Genomic DNA, 20,815 nt, shown 5'->3' on the forward strand with positions numbered 1-20,815 from the left:
CTCACTTACCCAGCACTTCAAATGTGCCTGGCTTTTTCCATGCCTCGTTTCCGTGCTACCTCATCAACAGATACTACTATTACTCCCTTGTAAAGACGGGGAAGTCAAGGCTCAGAAAGTGGAAGAAACTTACCCAAGGTCACACTGCTGGTGAGGGACAGAGTCAAAATCTGAACCAAATCTGTCTGGCTTTAAAAGTTTCGATGGGCTGCATTCTTGGCCTGAAGTTCAGGACTTCTAGAAGCTGGCTTTAATCTACAGTTCTGATTTTATTTCCCATAAAGCACAACCATCTTGGTCTGATACACTCGACTCATACCCTCTGGACTCCTCATTTAGAACATTTTCCTGGCGGGGAAACCCTGGTCTTTCCTTTACCTCCACAAATCTCACTCAGTCATCCTTCAAGATCTAGCCAATTCCCACCTCCTCCTTGAAGCCTTCTCTGACCACGAGGGTTAATAATCATCGTAGCATTTATTGATCACTTAGAATAGTGCCTGGCACATTGTAAAGGATTTCCATGTATTAACTCATTTAGTCCTACAACAACACATGACCTCCATTTTACAGAGTAGGACATTGAAGAACAATGCAATTCAGCAAACTGTCCAAATTCACACAGCTAGCAAGTAGCAAAGCCAGGATTAAACCCGTCAGCCCATGCTCTTAACCATTCTGCCACAGGAGGCTTTCCTTGGGAGCATCTATCTCATCTCTGGGATCTTACAGCAGTCGCTCTCTGCACAGCTCTCTCTCGAGCTGTCCATCCCATTCTGCCTAGAGCCGTTTCCAACAGCAGAAACTGTCAGGACCACAGGTATTAGATGTTAGAGCTGACAGAGTGATTCCACATATGTGACTTCATTTACTCAACTTTCATACACACAGGTCTTGAGTGCCTCCCCCGAGGGCATAAATGGCATTGCCTTGGCTAACATGAACTGGGGATTCCAGCAGATTCATTATCAAGGACAGGGATGAAGACCAGAACCAAAGAAAAGAAACAGTTCTGAGCAGCCAAAACTGACACGATAACAGTTATGCATTAAAAACTGTTATTTTCTCATAGGAGAGCCTCTCAGACCCAACCCAGAATCCATTCCTTCTTAGCAACATCCAATTCTAACATGCTGGGAATGCTGATTTCCAAGTTCACAAACAGAGAGAGAGAGAGGGATATGGATTGTTACCTGACAACTCCTCCTCAGGGCAGAGGTGGAAAAACTAGAAAAAGCTAACATTAAGAACTCAAAAGTCAGGCATCATTTCAGGCAGGGACAAACCTCAACAAAGGAACCACTGTGTGACAGTCCGGTGCAATACCTGAGGGGAATAGAGACATCCTGAGTCATCCAAAAAGGTTAAATCACATTCCAAATATGCTTAGGGAGGCAGAAAGGTGTGCAACATATTTTTAAAAGATTTCCATCTGTAATGCTGTAAATGCTAGTGAGCGGTGTATTTTAATGGGATAATGCCCCACTTTCCAGGGTGAGTTCCTCCCCGCGGGCTCTGGAAGCCTGTGAGTTTCCTGATCGATTTCCACTGCCCTCTCTCACTGCTGGGACGACAAATACAGGAACACCCTCATCACATAGTGGCTGAAAGGAGAAGCTGTGGCCCAAGGAATCTGGGGTGGTTGCTGGTTTCTAATGAAACGCTGTCCCTAGGCACCTCCAGTAAGCCAAATGCAGGTCATCCACGGACACAGCTGACTGACTGACTCTCCTTTTCGGAGGCAGCATGGAGAAGGTGGGGGGCCTCGGAGTCAGCTCAGTTCAGATCCCAGCTCTTACATCTCACGGGGTGGTCATGCCTTCAAGGCACCCAGCAAATGCCCACTAGCTGTGAGGCCCCGCTCTCTCCTCCCTTGACTGTGTGATCCGATTTACTTTTTGTTCTAACTGCTCCTTCCCTGAGTCTGCGGACACTCCTCTCCCTCTTCCTCCCAAATGAGCCCCCCTGAAGTCTCTTCACCTTCTCCTTGGCCACTTCATCTGATCCCAAAGCTTCAAATACTCTCTCCACACACGTGGCTCCCAGGTCTCTACCTGCAGGCCCACCTTCAACTCAAAGCTCTGGTCTCACACTTCCAACTGTCTGGATGCCTCTGTCCAGGAACACCAAGACAGGTGCATGACCTGTGGCTCAAACCTGGTCCCCCTCCCAACTTCTCCCTCCCCGCAACTCCCACCGTCATCCTTCCGAGCAAGCAAACCTGAAACCTCATCACCTCTGCCCCTCCACGTGGGAAAGGCAGAGTCCTGCAGCTTCAGTCTCAGCAAAAGCTCTCAGCCACTGTTGCTGCTACTGCCACCACTGCCGCCACCACCCTTCCTTGCCAGTCCCCAAGACAGCCGAGGGTCAGAGCCCCAATATCCCTTTCCTGAACCATCTCCCACTGATCCCTCCACCGCATGACTCTGCCCTCCATATTCCATTCTACCCTTCACTCCCAGCTTCCAAAACACAGTTCTTCTTATTCACGTGCCTGCTCAAAATTCTTTTGTGGCTCCATTTACCAATACTCTATACACAGCATCCAATAAATGTTAGGTGAATGATTTAAGTCAAAATTCCAAGACCTGGGGAATTCCCTGGTGGTCAGTGCTTTCACTGCCAGGGGCCCAGGTTCAATCCTGGTTGAGGAACTAAGATCCCACAAGCCTCACGGCACGCCCCCAAAAAAGAAAAACTCCAAGACCTGGCCTCATCCTGCTTCTCCTGCTATAGATTCCACTGTTTTCCCTGTACTCCTTGGTGCCCCTCTAAGGACATGATGTACATTTCCCCCTTCCACGCCTTTGTCCTCACTAGTTCCATTGCTTAGCGTGACCTCCCCACACCAAGTTTACTGATCAACGTTCAAGGCCAATCTTAAATAGTATGCCTTTTATTATTAATCCCCTGACTTGTAAATTCACCCCTTCTTCAAAACCCCAAGAGTACTCTGTTATAAATAACAACTACCATTTACACCACTAATTATGTACCAGACACTCACTTCATTCCCAAAACAAACCTGTGAGATAAGCACGCTTATCCCCATTTTACAGGTCAGGAAAAATTAGTCGGAAGGTTAGTACTCATCTGACTCACAGGCCGAGTGAGTAGAGAAATCAGATTTAAACCCAGATCTGAGCCTCCGAAGACTACGCTTTAATCACTAAGCTACACTGCCTCACTGCATCTCTGCATCTCACTGCATATGCCATGCTATTCTTGTTATTGAGCACTTTCTACGTGCCGGGCACTATTCTAAGCACTTTATGTGAATTAGCCAATTTAATTTCCATAACAACTCTGTAACGTAGGTACTATTACTGTCCCCATTTTACAGATAAGGAAACCAGGGCAGAGACGGCTTAAGTCCAAGGTCACTGCCCAGACAGCCAGACTACAGCATCTGTGCTCTTAACCACACCCTGGACTGCTTTTTCATCTGCTTCCCCAATTAATCAGGCAACTCCCTGAGCAGTGTCTTCTTCATGTCTGACTCACCTTCAGCCCCCAACACAAGGCTTATCACCAAGGAGGACTTGACAACAATCTGTTGAATTAAATTGCCAACAAACCTACAAAATACGAGACCCATGCGTCTATCTCCCTGCCAACACACGCATTACCACTGGTTTCATTTCTCCCCCAAGCGAGGTACGCACCATCGTATACATCTACATCCCCACTCCACTCGAGGTATCCCACACACACCTGCATACTCTTCTTCCTTGATCACTTTTCAGCCCTTTCTCCCCACACGAGTGACATGAGGCGGAGTTCACACGTAAACCAATGCAAAATCCCAGCCTACTTGATCCCCACTTCGGCAGACAATCAGCAGCAGTATACACACTCAGTGACTCATACTTAGCTCTGCCTTCAATCACCTGTGGCCAGAGCCCCAGAGAAAAGAAACAGATTTCCTAGCATGGAGGTTCTCAGTCAGCGGTCCCAGGAAGGCATCAGCAGGGCAGGGGGCGGGGGGGCGGTGGGGAGCGTGGTCCAAAGGATCCACAAATCCATATGCACATCAAATATCTGAAGGCAGATTGGCATGTCTTGCATATAAAGCTAAAACTATTTTTCCTAATGTATATTTGATTAACCACAATGGCAAATATAACATCAAAGCCATCTAAAAGCTTTCCTGGGGGCTTCCCTGGTGGCGCAGTGGTTGAGAGTCCGCCTGCCGATGCAGGGGACACGGGTTCGTGCCCCGGTCCGGGAGGATCCCACATGCCGCGGAGCGGCTGGGCCCGTGAGCCATGGCCGCTGAGCCTGCGCGTCCGAAGCCTGTGCTCTGCAGCAGGAGAGGCCACAACAGTGAGAGGCCCGCGTACCGCAAAAAAAAAAAAAAAAAAAAGTCCCCAATCTCAGAAGAAGTTGCGAACCACTCAAAGCAGATAATAATGAAGTAAATGTAACTTCCAGGGAAGCTTGAAGACTCTGGCCCTCATCTGGAGCCAGACCTGTTCCCCTTAAAAATCTTCCAACCCTAACCCCAGCACCCAAGGGTGGAAGCTCATTCCTGTCCTCCCTGGCTGGATGGGAATGTACTAGAAGTGTAATGAGCACAGGATATTACAAAAGCTGCCCAGGAAGCAAGGAACAAGTATAAGGGGAGGGAATGAGGTCATGGGTGGGGAGGAGAATCAGTAGAGTTGTCACTGTGCCTGTCATCGCCAGATGTAATCAGTGTTTATAACCACCATGGTCACCTACAACATATATCTGAAAATACACACATACATCGTTTCATATACACATACAGCCTTACTCCAAGCCTTTATTCTATCAAATACTTGTTAATATCTCTTCAGTCATTACACAGATCTTTATCAAACACCCACGGAGTGCCAGAGGAATATCCCTCCCTTTTTATCATAGACAAAGCACAACTCCTTCCACAGATGTCACACACACACACACACACACACACACACAGTGGGTCAGATACGCAACTGCCTCTCACAGCTCTACCACAGCTGCCACAAACATACAGCTGATACACACCCATCACATATACACATGATACAACCATCCCTGTCACGCACAGGGACCCAAACACATCGCAGACACACAACCACACAACGCGCGTTCAGAAGCGCACATCTTGTATGGCTTACTGGGAGCCTCTGGCCGATGAACCCTTTCAGGGAATTAATACAAAGGCTCTGGTTGACCAGGGGGCCTCTGGCTGCATTTTTCATACACCCAGGCCAATTCTGCCACAGTGAGACCATGGACCAGTAGCCTCTCTGTAGCTCAAATTTCCCTCCCATCAAGTTAGAAGGGTGGTTCATCCTATTTTCTTAGGAAGGCTTGGAGGGGAGGGGTCATAGGGGCCAGAGAATCAAGTTAAAGGTCATGAAAGATTCCTCATAAAGTCCAGGTGTCTTACTGAGATCTCACATGAAAATGCATGCACGTGGATACCTACACAAGCACCCACACCCTTACACTTGTGTACTACTCACTCTACTAGGCACAGCACTTCTATTTGCAAACACTACTTTTCAAACAGACCATTCACACGTAACATACACACTGCCAGACTCACGCACCACCGCGTGCAAGCAAACACGCACAGACACACGATTTCACAGTTTAGGGAGCACCTGCACTCCTTGGAGAAAAGGTGAGAAGGTGTCAGATTCACTTAATACACATAGTTCCTGAAGATACATCCCCCAACCTTGTACAAACAACTCCCAAGAGCCATCCAAAACCTTCCTTATATATTCCTCTACCACAACTGCAGATACATAATCAAATTACACACTTCCCAAGCCCAGAGCCACACCTGCAGATGTGGCTCCTCCCATGGCTGGAGGCAGGTCCCAGCCAGTAGGACACCATCCCCAAAGCAGCCCCAGGGCCGTGCTGGTCTGTGGGCACACACACTCCTCAAAGACCCTACCTCTGGAGGGCAGACACACACGCAACTGCTAAGTACTCCAGCTTCTAGAGGTGCTGGGGGAGCGGAACGCTCATCTGTCTGCACACATCTGCTAAAAAACGGCTGCCACAGACCAGGAGATGCACGCGCCCCGTCCCCAAACTGATGGGGAACCTCTCCCTGACTCGCCAGCCAGACCAAAGCACAACAGGGGCCTCGAAATCCCTCCTCCCCCACCCCCTCTAAAGCCACAGCCCACGCCAGGCCTGGCGCCACCCTCGACCTTGTCCCCTCACTTCGCCCACTGCAGCCTCTGGCAGCCCGGGAGCCTGCGGAACCTCTCCCTCCTTTGACCTCCTTTTGAAGTCCCAATTCCACACCCAATTCCATATTCCAGAGTCCTCACCACTCCTCTCCAGCCCTCCAGTCACCCTTCCAAACCCCACGCTCGCGAGGGCTCCAGTGTTTTAAACAGAGGCCTCCACTTCCAGTTTCTCACCCGGGAGAGACGACCAGCCATTTTTTTTGTCCGTCAACGAAACCAGCAACTCTAGTCACGAGCCTGAGAGGCCTCAGCCACCCTGTCCCTCGGGCTTCCTTCACTCTCAAAACACTCGGTTCCCGCCCTCCTGGCGCGTGCGGGCACCCTGGCGAACCCCACTCGCCCTCATCCGCCCTCGCACGCGCCGCCCTGCCCTTCTCGCCGCGCCAACCGCCCTCCGTCCGGGGCCCTCATCCTGTGGTACAGCGCCGGCCTCTCAGACAGTACTTCCCGCCCACGCGCTAACCCTCAGACTGCGGCCCCGCCCTCCTGGGCCGACCACGCGCCCGCCTCCTAGGCCCCGCCCGCACCGACCCCACCCACGGCCCACGCAGGCCCCGCCCCCTCCTCGTGCCGACCCTCTCCTTCGCAGCCCTACGCAGCTCCCAGCGGTACAAGCCCCACACACCGTCTTCGGGACTCCTTCACAGGACTCCCACCGTCCCCACCCACAAGGCCCCACCCACAAGGCCCCACCCACTGCATCACATAGGCCCCGCCCACAGAGATCACATCCACCAGCCCTCACGGGCGCCTCACAATCAGTCACCCACCCGATCCACACGCCTGCAGGGGCCGGTCCTCATCCTCTCGCTAGCTGGACCTGACTACACAGTCCTACCCACAGGTCGTCACAGGACCTTCACTAGGGGACAGGGAGAGGGGCACTGGATGGGCTCACGAGGCCGCGCCCACACGGGCCGCGCCCACACGGGCCCCGCAGGCCGGCCACGCCCACGCCAACCCTCAGCACCCCGCAGCTCCTGCAGCTCACCGGCTGACCGTGCGCGCCCTCTCTTTGGGACAGGCGTCCTCACACGCCCCTCCCAACTTGCGTGCTGGTACACACTCTCACCCGCCCCCATGCCTGAGCCCGCGGGCCGCAGGCGCCCCTACAGGCCCAGACAACTCTCCCGCCCCTCACTCCGCGCCCAGGCACCCAGCGGGGGCTCCCCCCAGACTCACCTTCGCTGCAGAACTTGCCGCCGAAGCCCGTGTGGCTGCAGTCGCAGCCCACCTCGCCGGGAGCCAGCACGGTGCAGAGGCCGCCGTTGGCACAGGGGTTGCGCGCTGGCGCGCACAGCGGGTCGGCTGCGGCGCCGCGCAGGCCCTGGCTGCCCAGCAGCGCGGGGGGCCGCTCGCCCAGCTTCAGGTTGGCCAAGAGGCCGCTGAAGGGCGGCTCATACTTGACGGTGCTGAGCGTAAGCGCCGAGAGTCGCACGTCGGGTGGGATGCCTCCCACGAACAGGTCGCTGGCCACCTGCATCTCGCGCCGCTTCGAGCGCACCTCGGCGGCGCGGGCCTCGCCGTCCACCGCCAGGGCTGTGCGGCGCGCGTCGCGGGTCAGCAGCACCATGTGCCAGCGGTCGTCGGCCACCAGCGTGTCCAGCTGCAGCGTGGCGGGCTCGGCGCACGAGAGCGTGAAGCGCAACCGCAGGCGCCCTTCCACCAGCAGCAACTCCAGGAAGTCGCAGTCGCCGCCGTCGTCCAGGTAGAGCAGCAGCGCGCGAGTAGCGTTGGTGCGCAGGCTGAAGCTGAGCTCGCCGCTGCTCGCCGCTCCGGCCCAGCGCGCATAGCGCGCCCACTGCCCCGGGCCGCCGCCGAACTCCAGGCCGCCCGCACCCGCCGCCAGCGTCAGCAGCAGCAGCAGCGGCAGCGACGGCGGCCGCCACGGGTTCCCAGGCGCCATGCCTCCGGCGGCCCCGGCCCCGCCCGGCCCCCGGCCCCGCTCAGGCTTCAGAGCCGCGGGCTCATGGGGCGGGGAGGGGGCCGGGCGCCCCCCGCGCCGAGCGGGGCTCCCTCGCCGGCTCACAGTGCCATGGGCCCGGCCGCAGGGCGAAGCGAGCAGAGGCCCAGGTGCCGGCTTCCACGGACTGAGGCGGAGGCGCCCCTCCCCTGCTGCGGGCTCCGACGGAAGATGGGGGAGGGATGCCTGCGGGGAAATGGAGAGGAAAGTGTTAATGAGGGGCTCGGAGGAGGGGAGGTGTCGGTGTCTGGCTCCCCCCTCACACCAGCAAGAGCTCAACTGTTTCCCTTTAGGACTGACCTGGAGAGGGTCTCAAAACAAGAGACACCACCATGACGGGAGCACTGGGGGCTCAACCCTGGGGGTGGGGGAGATGACACTCGCTAGGGGCATTATTGGTTTAAGATGTAGACAGGTAGGGAGGTAACACCTTCGTGTCCAGCAGGAGCCCAACCCAGATGCCCTCACCCCCGCCTCCCATCGGGACCAGGGCCAGCTCCTGTGGATGAGGCCTAAAGACTCCTTCAGCTGGTGACCACAGCCCCTTCCTCTTTGAGACACCCAACCCCTGTGCGTGGCTCCCACCACCAGCCACGGCTCTCTCTCATCAGTTCCTGATGCTGGATAATGAAGTTGCTAAATAATTCATTAGGATTAATTAAATGCCAATTTGTCAATGGTATCACTGGGTAACCTGGCTGGAAGGGGGGCAAGGGAGAGAAACCAGCCAGGACCCAGGCAACCAGACCCCAAGCCCTCTTCATCCATGCAAAGAGACAGGCGTCTGATTCTGTGTCTCCACTTACCCCAAAACCACACTCACCCCTTCCTGGGCCCCAACCTCCTGCTCACCAGCCCAGGTCATTCCTGAACCTAAGTGTCTGTCACCCCCAACCTCCAGCTCCCAGTCTTCAGCCTGGGACCTGCTCCGATAACTGGGTTCTCTTCACCCCTCAGTTCCACCCTCCTCCTCATCCAGGCCTGGGGGAGCCACCAGGAGGCAGGCAGCCTCATTTGCATAAAATTGCCTTTCTGAAATGATTACCCTTGTAACGGGCTGTCAGAGAGCAATTTATACCCCACGCCGGGGAGGGGAATTTGCATCTCGTTAAACTCTGAGTCGTAATTATTTATATCCAACAACCCTCCTGAATATTGCATTGATTTTATTTTGGGGAGGGAGGAAGGGAAAGAGGTGGGGAGAAGCCTGAGAGAGAAGCAGAGAAGGACCATAGTTTAGGAAGAGACAGGGAAAGATTGAAGGGGAGCGTGGAGAGGAAGAAGAGAAATCGCATGAAAAGGAAGAGTAATTGAGGAGAAAGGTGGCCTGATGGGGAGAAAAGGAATGAGAAGACAGAGAAAATTAAATTCCAAATTCCAACAGCATTTGTCAAGGCCCTGGATGCTGAGCACTTTTACAAATGTCATTTTACTTAATCAGTCTGGGATGTCCCATTATTCCCATTAACCATTGGGGAAGCCCACATAGAGAAGTCTAGGGACTTGCCCAAGGTCACACAGCCAGTCAGCAGGGAACTGGGACTTAGATCCACATACGTCTGACTCCGGCAACTCCACAAAAGAGACAAAGGGCAGGGCAGCCACGGGTGTGGTTCAGAGAGGTGTGAACCAAAAGAAGAGAAGAGGGGTGACTTGGAGAGAGAGAAGGTTGGATGAGTGTGGTTCCTCCCTACATGGGAGGAAGTTGGGGTATGAAGGGGGAGAGAGAAACCTAGGGACCCCCCGAAAAGGCCAGAGTGAGGGGGGTGAGCAGAGAGTCACGGGAGGGCAGGATGGTTGGAGTGATATGTATGCAGAAAGAAGATGGGCAGAGAAGGCCTCAGGAGGCTGGCAACAGAGAGAGTTTGGGGAGCCATCTCCAAGAGACCCTCCAAATCCAGCTCTCAGGTCCTTCCATCTGGCTCCTTCTGACTGCTGCCCCCCCCCCGACTCCTACAGGCTCCAAGAGGGTCTCAAGTGTCCTGCCCCAGCACCCCTCCAAGGGCTGCCCCAGGGAGGGAGGTGTTCCAGGCAAGCAGTCCCTTCTCTCTCCAAACACTATCGCAGTTATATATAGCTTTGCCACTGCCTCTCCTCACTGGGTAATAGAGATAATTAACATGCGCGGGCTAATTAGCCAATCAAATTAAATGCAGCACCTGCTCCCAGCCTGATTGACGCCCTTACCCCCACACGCATGCACCCTCACCCCAGCCCAGGGCAGGGGAGAGGGACCCTCAGGCTTGGGGGAGGGAAAAGCCAAACTCCCCCTCTTCTTCAGAAGGAGCAGCCAGAGACCCCCAGCAGAGGCACGGCTCCGGAGGCCGGAGAATGGCAACCTCCCTCCCTCCCCGACCCAGGGTCTCAGTCTCAGTCTGGCCTTGCCTCTGAGCAAGGCCCCCACCCCCTCCTCCAGACACTATTTTGGGGAGGGAATTAATTAGCTATCGATTTCTGCTGGCAGAGGGAATAGGATTTCGTGCTGCTGTCCGCTCACTCCTCAGCTCAGGAAAGGGAGGGGATTAGTTCCCCTGCCCCACCCCCAGCCCAGTCCCTCTGTCATAGTCACATCCCCCACCTTCTAGAGGGTGGCAGAGGGGTTCCTGCCGGCAAAGCCAAGGGTCAGGGTCTCCCTCATTCAGGAAGTTGGCAGAGGACAGAAAGAGTGGAGGCTGATGAGGCGGCCTCCAGAGGCTGGGAGGCAGGCGCCTAGGTCCTAAAAGCCGGAAGGAATGTTACCTGGCTGGGGGATGGGAGCGGCAGCGGCAAAGTGGGTAAGAGTCCAGGAGGGGATGACTCTATCAGTCTTTGTGTGCCCAGATGTGGAGGAAGAGTGTGACAAGGGAGAGGGTGCTGTGCGCAGGCACGTGCCTGCTAGCGCCTGCCAGGGCAGAGGCTGGGCTTCTGCGGTGCCTCCGGGAGGGGCTGGGGCAGGGTCTGGGCCTGCCGCCCCTCAAAGCTCATTACTCATTCTCCCCACAGCCTGCAGCTCTGCAGCACAGGCCTGCCTAGCTCAGCGCCAGGGGCACAGGGGCTGCAGAGCTGGCCAGGAGGCAGCCCCAGCCCTCCCTGCGTCCTCTCTCCAGGGACCCAGGGACCAATGAGGCAGCTTCAGGCTTGCGAGGCAGAGATAGCCCCAAGAGGAGTGTGAGCTAAGCGGACACCCGGGTTCTTTCCACCCCACGCCACCCTACAGTTCCCAGGAAACCTGCTGCTCTTCACCATTCCTGTCCCCTCCCTTCAGACTCCCCCCTCCCCAGGACCAAGCTTCTGCTGACCCAGCCTTCAACCCACCCTTCCTCCCAGGACGCAGGGGCTTCCTGCTAACCTAGGAGGCTCCATCCTTCCTCAACTCCTGGTACGCAGTTCTCTGGCCTCAGGTCTCCTCCCCGTGGGCGAGGGCCATGGCCTTGCACAATTACATCAGGTAAACAGTGTCCCTGGAGTTGCACATGGCTCCTCCCCGAGGCTCATGCAGTACAGTGGAAGCCCCCCTGCACCCACAGTGTCCAGGTGCTGCTCCCCAAGATTGATTCTTCTCCAGTGCCTACTGCTAGTGCAGGGACATTGCCAGAGCAGCGTCGGGATATCCTGCCTGCTGACTGATGTCAGTGCAGTGCACACTGCCAGCCACTGCTGGCCCAGGGCCACCGCTCCTCTGGGGAACAGACCTCTTCCCTGTAACTGGGGATCCCGTACCCAGTCAGCTCCCTAGCACCCGCTACCCACAGGTGGACTCTGCAGCCTTGAGCCAGCGGTGATGGGAGTTAGAGAGGTTGGGGGTGGGGTGACTCAGCTGCACTCAGGGCCGCAGCCCACTCTCTTCCCCCACAGAATCCTGTCCCAGCGATTCTTTCTGGGTCCTCGTAGGCTGGCGGCTTCCTCCCCATCTTCCCATGGCCAGGCCAGTGCCAGTGTGGCATCTGGGCTGCAACTTCAGGGCTTCCCACTGTGCATCGGGTGCCAGGCTGGACCACCACATGCACGTTCTTACATGTCCTCCAGTTCTAGGAGGTATTTTTGTCACCCCAGGCTTACAAGCAGGGACTCTGAGCTTCAAATGATGGATTCATTTGCCCAAGTGCAGGTACGGGGCCGGCTGGCTCCAGCATCTATGGCCTTCCTTCTACCCTGCACTGTGCACAGGCCACAGAGCTCACCCTTCTCCGACCCAACCTTCACAGGGGCCCCTGCGCTCTTCAGACCATCCAGACTCCGAGTCTGCCCTGGGGGCTGAAAGACACAGACCTCAGAGCTCATGGAGTTTACCCCTCTCGTTTTCTCTGAGGTGGAAACGGAGTCCCAGAGAGGGGCAGTGACTGACCCAGGGCCATAGAGAAGAGCAAGGCTAAAATCAAGGTCGCTGGCCTCCCATTCTAGATGCTTCCCCTGTATCCACTATTCTACTCCCGGGCCTTCTAGCCTGACCAAAGGCCTAGCCCCATACCACCAGCACAAACTGAGTGAATGGATGTGAATTCCAGGGTGAGATCGTCTGCACCCATCCCGGCAGAGCCCCTGGTCAGGGGTCTTCTCCCAGCATCCACTCAGCCCCTTCTCTGGCCACATCTACACCACACACACACACACACACACACACACACACACACACACACACACTTCCAGCCATGGGAACACCAGCCTCCCTCTGGCTCTCCTCACGCCAGCTCCCTCTCGCCAGCTGGGAGTGTAACAGCAGGGGCCTCCCCCAGACATCAGGGAGGAAGAGCTGGGTTTACACACATTCTGGTGGCCCCAGAAGGCAGCCCGTGGACAGGTGGGAGAGTACGTGTTATGGGGAGGGAGATTTTGGCTCGAGCTAAAGAGAAACTTGCCGGCAATGCGAAACAGCCAACAGTGGAGTAGGCTGCCTCCCGGAGGGGGGGGGCGGTGAGTTCCCAGTCTGTGGAGGTGTGTGAGCTGAGAAAGGATGACTACTGCTCAGAGATGCTCAGGAGGGGCTCTTGAATCATACGGGAGGGGGCATCGAAGTGCTTGAGCTCTGAGGGCCCTTTCAGTTGCACAAGGTGTTTTTTGGAGGGTCCTGTTTCCTCCCTAAAACCTCAGGCAGGATTGGTGGGCTGCGAATAGGCCCCACCCCCTCTTCCTCCTCCCTTCTTCCAGCCCTGATGACCTAGAAGTGACAAGGGAAGACCTTGGGCAAGTCCAAGTCCAGCCACATGTCGGCAGAGGGCAAAAGCAAAAGTGAGATACTGCAGTGATTAGAGGCACTGACTCAGGGGCCTGGGTTTCCTTCCAGCTCTACCCCTTTCTAGCTGTGTGACCTCGAACCAGTTGCTTGGCTTCTCTGGGCCTCAGTTTCCTTACGTGTAAAATAGAGATATTAGTAGTGCTGTCAAAATTGAGTTAATATATGTAAAGCATTTGAAACAGTGCCTAGCAGAGACTAAAGTGGAAAAGTAGGTATTGTATTAATAATCACTTTTAAAACTCCTCCTCTCATCATTTTACAGTTTGCAAAATTCCATGTGTCTCTTGTTTCCTTTGGTTCTCACCAAGGCCAGATGAGAGAAGTAAGTAATGCAGCCCTTATAACTGCCCCCCTTGGCAGATGGGGAAACTGACACTCAGAGAAGAGAAGGGACCTCTGAGTGCCCATTTCTGTGGGACAGGATTCTGTGGGGGAAGAAAGAGTTGAGATCCTGAGAGCAGCTGAGTCACTCCCACCCCGACCCCCTCCAGCTCCCATCACCGCTGGCTCAAGGCTGCAGAGTCCACCTGTGGGTAGGGGGTGCTAGGGAGCTGACTGGGTGCAGAATCCCCACAGTCACACGGCCTGTCAGTGGCAGAGCTGGGACTCAGATTTTGCCCGCTGAGCCTTCCTCCACTCTGCTGAGCACCTCCTCCTACCTGGGAAGGTGGGAAAGGGATGAATGGGTCTGGAGACTAGTGGAGGTCCCACAGCAGCACGGCTGGGAGTGGGCAGGTGTGTGCGAGGGTCCCCCTGAGCAGGTGTTCGTGAAGGGGGCTGAGCACAAGAGCGGCAGCTGTTGCCAGGTGTGGGGGGTTGAGGAGACGGGTGGGCTGGGGACCGAGGTGCAAATGAATGACTCGGCAGAGTGGGAGCCGGAGCACAGGTGCCTAGGAGCTTGGGGGTAGTCAGTGAAAGGAGTGAGCTCACCCCTGTGCCCACCCTGCGCTATGCACAGCTGAGGAATGATGCCGCAGGTGGGTACACCCCAGCGATGCAGAGGATAGATGGTTTCCAGGGGTAGACTTGTGAGTAAGCAGGAGGTGCCTGGGAATTTTCCTAAAGGTACCCGTGACAGGTGTGTGCACGCGTGCCATGATAATGCTGGAAATAGCTGCCGTTTACCGGGGGCATACGACAAAGTTCACAGAGTGCTTAGCACAGAGCCAGGCTCACAGTAGGTAGAGAGTACAGGCAGACCTTGGAGATACTGCGGGTTCAATTCCGGACCACCACAATAATGCGAATATTGAAATAAAGGAAGTCACACGAATTTTTTGTTTGCCAGTTACACTATACCATAGTCTATGATACTGTAGTCATGTGTGCAATAGCATCGTGTCTAAAAAGCAATGTACATACCTTAATTTTAAATTACTTTTTTGCTAAATTACGCTAACCACCATCTGACAGCGCAGTGTTGCCGCAAACCTTCAATTTGCAAAAAACGCAATATCTGTGAAGCGCAATAAAATAAAGTATGCCTGTAGATACAGTTGTTACTATTATTATTGTCAGCATAATCATCTGGTCTAGTCCTCAAAAGAACCCCATGAGGTAGGTATGGGAAACCCCATTTTACAGATGAGGAAACTGAGGCTCACAGAGGGGCAGAGCTGAGCCCAGGCGGCCTCACTCTCACCCCACTCCAGCGTGACAGCAGCAGAGACAGCTTTGTAAGGATCAAGGATCGGCAAGGTGTCATGCAGATGCCAGATTATTTGTTGAATGAGTCTCTGAGAGCCATAGCCCACCGGTGTGGACGGGGCCAGGCCGGGAGCCGCCCCAGCAGACGGAGGAGCAGGGTGGGTGGCGTGGGCTCGCACTGTGGGTCGGGGTGTCCCCATGAGGGCTGGGAATAAATGGACAGCATGGCTCCGGCACGAGGCAGGGTGTGAGTGTAGGATTAGTGCTGGGGGGTGGAGCGCCTAGAAACGGGAAGGTTCTGAGGACGGCAGGTGTGGCTGAGTGCTGGGCCAGACCCCCGGAATGGGCTGTGGTCGTGCACATCAAAGCCTGGGGCAAAGAGCTCAGGACCAAGAAGGGAACGTGGCGCTTAATGATGGGGGTGGGATGCAGCTAGGAGGAGAGGGTGTGTCCCGGGGAGTGAAGGTATGTTGCAAGCATACAGATGTGCCTGAGATGGCTGTGTGAATCTGGGGAGGTGAATGGTTGCATGGGGGGCTGTGTGCACCTGAGGGTGTGGGCTGACACTGCAGTGTTGGGGCTCTGGGGGCAGGTAGGGGCCATGAGCGTGTCACGTACAGGAGAGCAGGGCGCCTCGGGGAGGTCTCTGAGGCAGGCAGTGAGGTGGCAGTCTCTGGGCGGGGCGTGTAGGCGGTGTGCAGCCGGGAGGTGTATTGTGTACGCAGGTGTGTGTGCCTGTGTAGGTGTGTGTCTGGGCGGGTGCCACTGAGCATATGTATCAGTGTCAGGTTGTCTGTGTCACTGGCAAGGGTGGGCGGGAGGGAGCAGCTGGACCTGGATAGAGACTGAGGGCCTGGGAGGGGAAAGAGGTCCCCCACAGTCCCTCTGGAACCCAGCCCCCTCCTCTCAGGAACCCATAGTGTGGATTCAGCCCAGGCTGAGAAGCCAGCAGAGGCCCCGGCTCCTGGAGAGAACTCCCCAGCCATCCTCTGATGGCCGGCCTCTGCCTGTCGGTCAGTCCCGCCCACCCTGTGGGTATGAGGACAGGATGGATCTGAGAACACCTCCTCTAGCAGGAGTGAAGGAACCCCCGAGCCTGACCCTTCTCCCCTGCCCCTAGAAAGATCCAGCCGAGTCTCAGATGCCAGCGTCCCTGGAGGCATCCCTGGAGGCAGAAGGAGTTAGGGACCTGAGTGGCCAAAGCACCCACAAAACAGGAGGCTTTACGGTTAACAGATCAGCCGACCTCCCTCCTCTCTTTCTTCCTCTGTCTTCCTTCTCTCTGTCTACTTCTCCGGCGAAAGATAGAGAATGCAAAGCCCTGAAGTCTACCCTGCCCCAAAAGGAATACCCAGACACTGGGAAGGTGGACAAGAGGGAGGGGTGGGAATGAATGGGAGGTTCTCGCCCACCTGACCCCATCCCCCAACACATAAAAAACCAGAAGTGTATGGAAGCCCCAAGGCAGCCAAGAGGACTGGAGACCCAAGACCCACACCCTAAGATTGATTTCATCACTCCAGGTCTGGACAGCTTCCCCCTTCACCTCCAGGCACCAAGAAAGAGCCCCCTCCCAGCCTTGCTGGTTCAATGAGGCACCGAATGCCTTCACCCAGGACTCCGGTGGGGGCTGAGAGTAAAGAAGATAACAGCTGCCCACAGCCAATTTTTTCCTCTAAGGACCCATCAAGGCTTCAGGGGCCCATACCCCAACCCAGAGGACCCAGGGCAGATGGCTCCTTCAGCTGGGGAGGAGGCTGGGACATGAGGAATGTTCTCCTCCTCTTTGGGGGCAGGGGAGCAAGCCCCGGGCCCTGCAGCTTCCCCTCCCTGCAGCACTCTCTGACCATAACCCTGTCACCACCCCCAGCGTGTTCCCACCCCAGCACAGCCCCCTCCTACTGATTTCCCAGTCTCCCTCTCTCATCACCTCCAACCTTCCCCCGCAAGCTTCTGCTCCTCTCCCTCGGGCCCCCCATCTTTCCCGGCTCTCCCAACACATGCCCATCTCTGCCTCTAGCACCTGGGCGCCTTCCCCTCTGCTCCCTCCCCATAACCTCCTCTCCCCTTGGCTCCCATCCCCCAGTAAAGCCTGGTCCTCCGCGGTGCCCCCCAGTATGGAGCCCTTGGCCTGGCCCTGCTCCCTGCCTTTCCACTTCTCTCCTTTCCCCTCTCCAGCCCCCTCTGCTTTTCCTAGGAAGGCCAGTTCCTCGCTGGTTTCTCCCCTGCAGACCCTTCAGGGCACAACGGGCTCCTCATCCCCTCTGGACGGGCACTGCTTCCAGCCCTTGGGGTGTAGGCTGGGGACCCCCCTTCAGAGCCTCCCTCACAAGCCTTCCGGATGCCCCTCCTTCTCGCCCCATTCCTTCCCCTCAACGACCAGCCCTCCCACCCCCCTCCATTCACCCCAGCTCAGTGCCAGTACCCCTTCCACAGGGAGCCTCCGACCCCCAACCCCCCAAGCCGTTTAGCCGCCTCGCTGTCACCCAGCCAGCCCTCTCAGCGCGCCAGCGCCCCCGCCCCCCAATCCGCCCTTCTTGCCTCCCCCGCCCCTCCAATCGTTGCCCTCCCCCAATCGGCTCTCGCCCCCCCCGTCCGTCTCCGCCGCAGCACCCCCCCGTACCTGGTTCTGGGGGCGCCAGGAGCAGGGGGGTGGGGATCAGAACCCCAGGGCCGCCCCGTCTCCGGCGGGTGGCAGAACCAGGGCCAGTGGTGTCTGCCGCCTCGCGCCTCTCTCGCTCCCCGCCGCGTCCCCGCCCGCCTGCCGGTCCGCCCGCCCCGCCGCGGTGCCGCTCGGAGAAGGATGCTCCGCGCGTCAGGGCGGCTGCTCCCGCCGCCGCATCCCTGCAACACCGACTGACGGCAGCATCAGCACCAGTTTCCGCCCCCCGGACGCGAGCATTGGATCATGCTGCGCTAACGGACGAGCTGCGCAGCCAATGCGAAGGCGCAGAAGCCGCCAGTCCCGCTGCTCCACAGGCCCACGCCCCGCGAGGAACCCAGGCGTCCCAGCCTCCCGGCCTCCGAGTTCTTCCCCGCTTCTCGAGGTCCTTAACCCTGGCGCCTGGGCCCCCAACCAGGCAGACCCCCAACCCAACCCCAGTGACTTTTCCGGAAACCCAGGCGCCCTAGCTTCTCGCCCTGGGATCCCGCATCCCCCGGCCCGCGGGCCCAGGTGGCAGCGCCCAGGGCTGGGGCGAGCCGGAGGGGAGGCTGTGGGCCCAGACTTGGGGGCCCGAAGGAGGAGGTCCTGTGCGGGGGCCCGGGCCGCAGCGCCCTCTGCTGGCAACGCCTTGGAACGGGCCCGGGCTGCCCGGAGCCTAGGGACGCGGGCTGCTGGGGGCCCTTTCCAGCCCTTGCCTGGCTTCCGCCTCCCACTGCCCAAAGGCCCCCTGACCGCCCCTAGAACTGAGGAGGGCTCTTTCCTGGGAAAAGGACAGAGGCGCGGTGGGGGAGGGAAAGGCAGAGATGGGGGCGGGGTAGACCTAGGGGCTTGGGGTTTCCCAACCCTGCCTCATGGGAATCCCAGAGTTTGAAGCCTGATTTCCAGTCCTGCCTGGAACTCTGGACTGGGATAGGAGTAGGTTGAGGGGTAGGGGCGTGGATACACACTGCCTGGACCACAGAAGGGAAGCTGGCAGCAGCTCACTTCAACCAGAATTTTCAGAGTGAATGTGGTGCTGGGGTGAAGGTCTTCCCTGTGAGGGCGTCTGCATCACTATGCATGGGTATGAGTTTGGAAAGAAGGGGACCCCCTTCACTCATCCAACCCAAGGTGGACCTGGCACCTAGCGTGTGTATCACAAAGTTGGACACTGGGCTTCTGAATGAGGGAGGCAGTGTGTGTGTGTGTGTGTGTGTGTGTGTGTGTGTGTGTGTGTGTGAAAGACCATTCTGCCAGCTCACTCCAGGACCCTGATTTCTGTTGCAGGGTCCGTGATCTGCACAGCCAGTGGTAGTTGGCGCGTCCTTAGCCAGAGGCAACGTGCAAGAACACTCTCATTTGACCACAAATGCATGCATGGGCACTCGGAGGCGTACTCACAGCCATGCACACCTATCCATGCACATAGGCGTTCCCGAGGGGACACACAGGGACACGTGCAGAAATGCCCCCCCCCCATGGTACAACACCCACAAGAAGCATATACTTGCTCAAGAACATACGCAAACTTGTGCACACAGGTGCCTGAGGCAGATGCATGCCTTGGGGGGGAACAGGTGTACACAGAGGACCTGCCCACGAGGTCATCCTGCCCTCCGAGGCACTTTGCACAGAGTGGTCAATTACTGAGTAGACGCATGGGGACACTCCCCCACACCAGAGAGCTCCCTCCCGGCCTGTAAGGGGATGAGAGGGGGACCCAGGCTGTAGGACCCTAGAGGTTGGGAAGAGAGATCCCTGAGCCAGGTTCTAGACTTGGGGGGCCTACTCTGACCTTGGAGAGACCCTCAGGATGGCCCCACCAAGGCCACTAGAGGAGCCAGAGAATGGGAACTGCTGAGTCAGGGCCTGTGAATGTGAAATTGCCTCTCTGACCCCAGAGCCCACTGCCCTGCCCATCCCCCACTGCTCCTCTCCCTGCAGGCTACACACACACACACACACACACACACACACGCACACACACACACAGAGACGTGTCCAGCCAGGCAACAGGGCATAGATGGGCACACAGACAGGCGCAGTGACTCAGACCCTTATAGATGGGTGTGGGAAGGGGTGGGGGCGAGGGCAGGGGCAGGGAGAGATGCAAGAGTGAGCACTTGTCTCTGGTCCCCACCCCCAGCTCCCTGGGCCACCTTTGCCCATCAAGGGCAGGAAAGGTCACCTGGCAGCTGCTGCACCTCCCTGCCCCTCCCCCAGCTACAGTGATGTCTCCCCCCACCCAGGTCCAGGCTTCAGAGTACCGGATGTAGGTGGGACCCACCACTTCAAGACACCCCCCCAACAGGCACCCACCCAACGTGGCCCTTCTCCCGTGCGCAGTCCAGTGAGGACACACGGTGGAGGAAGAATGCAGCGAATACAGTATGCATGCCTGTGCACACACGCGCACGATGTGAAGCTCGTCTGCCAGATTCACACAGGCGACCGTGAAAAGGCGGCCACACGTCCCAGTCCCAGGGGGAGCAGACCTGGGCACACATCTGCAAACACACACACTGAGAAGAGGCCAGGCTGGGGCTGGGGGGTGGCAGGGAGGGGAGCCAGCCGACCGGGCTGCAGGGATGGAGGCAGCGTAGGGAGCGAGCTGCTCTTCACAGCACAATCGCCGTCTGTTGTTATAGCAACTCAGCCCCCAAATCGTGAAACGGATATTACAGCCTCCAGAGGAGGAAGGAAGGGAGGGGGCTGAAGATGGAAGGAGGGGCAGTGCGGGGGACCCAACGGGGGACAGGGCTGGGGGGCCCAACAGGTGGCAGAGCTGCAGCTGAGAAGTAACAGGGTGGGAGGAGGAGGTACCCCAGATGAGGAGTAGGCCAGGGGGAGTGGGGTCTCAAAGGGAAAGATGGGCATGGGGTCAAGGAAGTTTGAGGGAGGGGGCTGAGGCCATTGCCAGGTCCTCAGATATTGTGCTTTGCAGGTAGGAGTTGGGGTGCTCAGGCCTCCACTCCCAGGACAACCCGCAGTTGCTGTAGGACATGCCTCAGCTTGGGGGAGGGGAGCTGGGGAGGTAGCTCCCATTCTCAGACTGCTGTCTAGAGCCTCCTCACCCCAGGGGCAGCCTGGCTCAGCTTCAGAACCTTTCGAAGACCCCCAGT

At 57.1% G+C, this 20,815-nt stretch overlaps 1 protein-coding gene across 7 annotated transcripts in view; it reads right to left on the reverse strand.

Annotated features, from left to right (window-relative positions):
- Positions 1 to 8,133, reverse strand: part of NRXN2 (neurexin 2) — a 99,699-nt gene extending 91,566 nt beyond the window's left edge. For all 7 annotated transcript variants that reach the window (XM_060019162.1, XM_060019165.1, XM_060019167.1 and 4 more), the window contains exon 1: positions 7,410 to 8,133. In XM_060019162.1, coding sequence (XP_059875145.1) covers positions 7,410 to 8,133 — 724 coding nt within the window. The remainder of the gene's footprint in view (positions 1 to 7,409) is intronic.
- Between the last annotated feature and the right edge of the window lie 12,682 nt (positions 8,134 to 20,815).

This window comes from Delphinus delphis, chromosome 8 (genome assembly GCF_949987515.2).
Source record: "Delphinus delphis chromosome 8, mDelDel1.2, whole genome shotgun sequence".
NCBI lineage: Eukaryota > Metazoa > Chordata > Mammalia > Artiodactyla > Delphinidae > Delphinus > Delphinus delphis.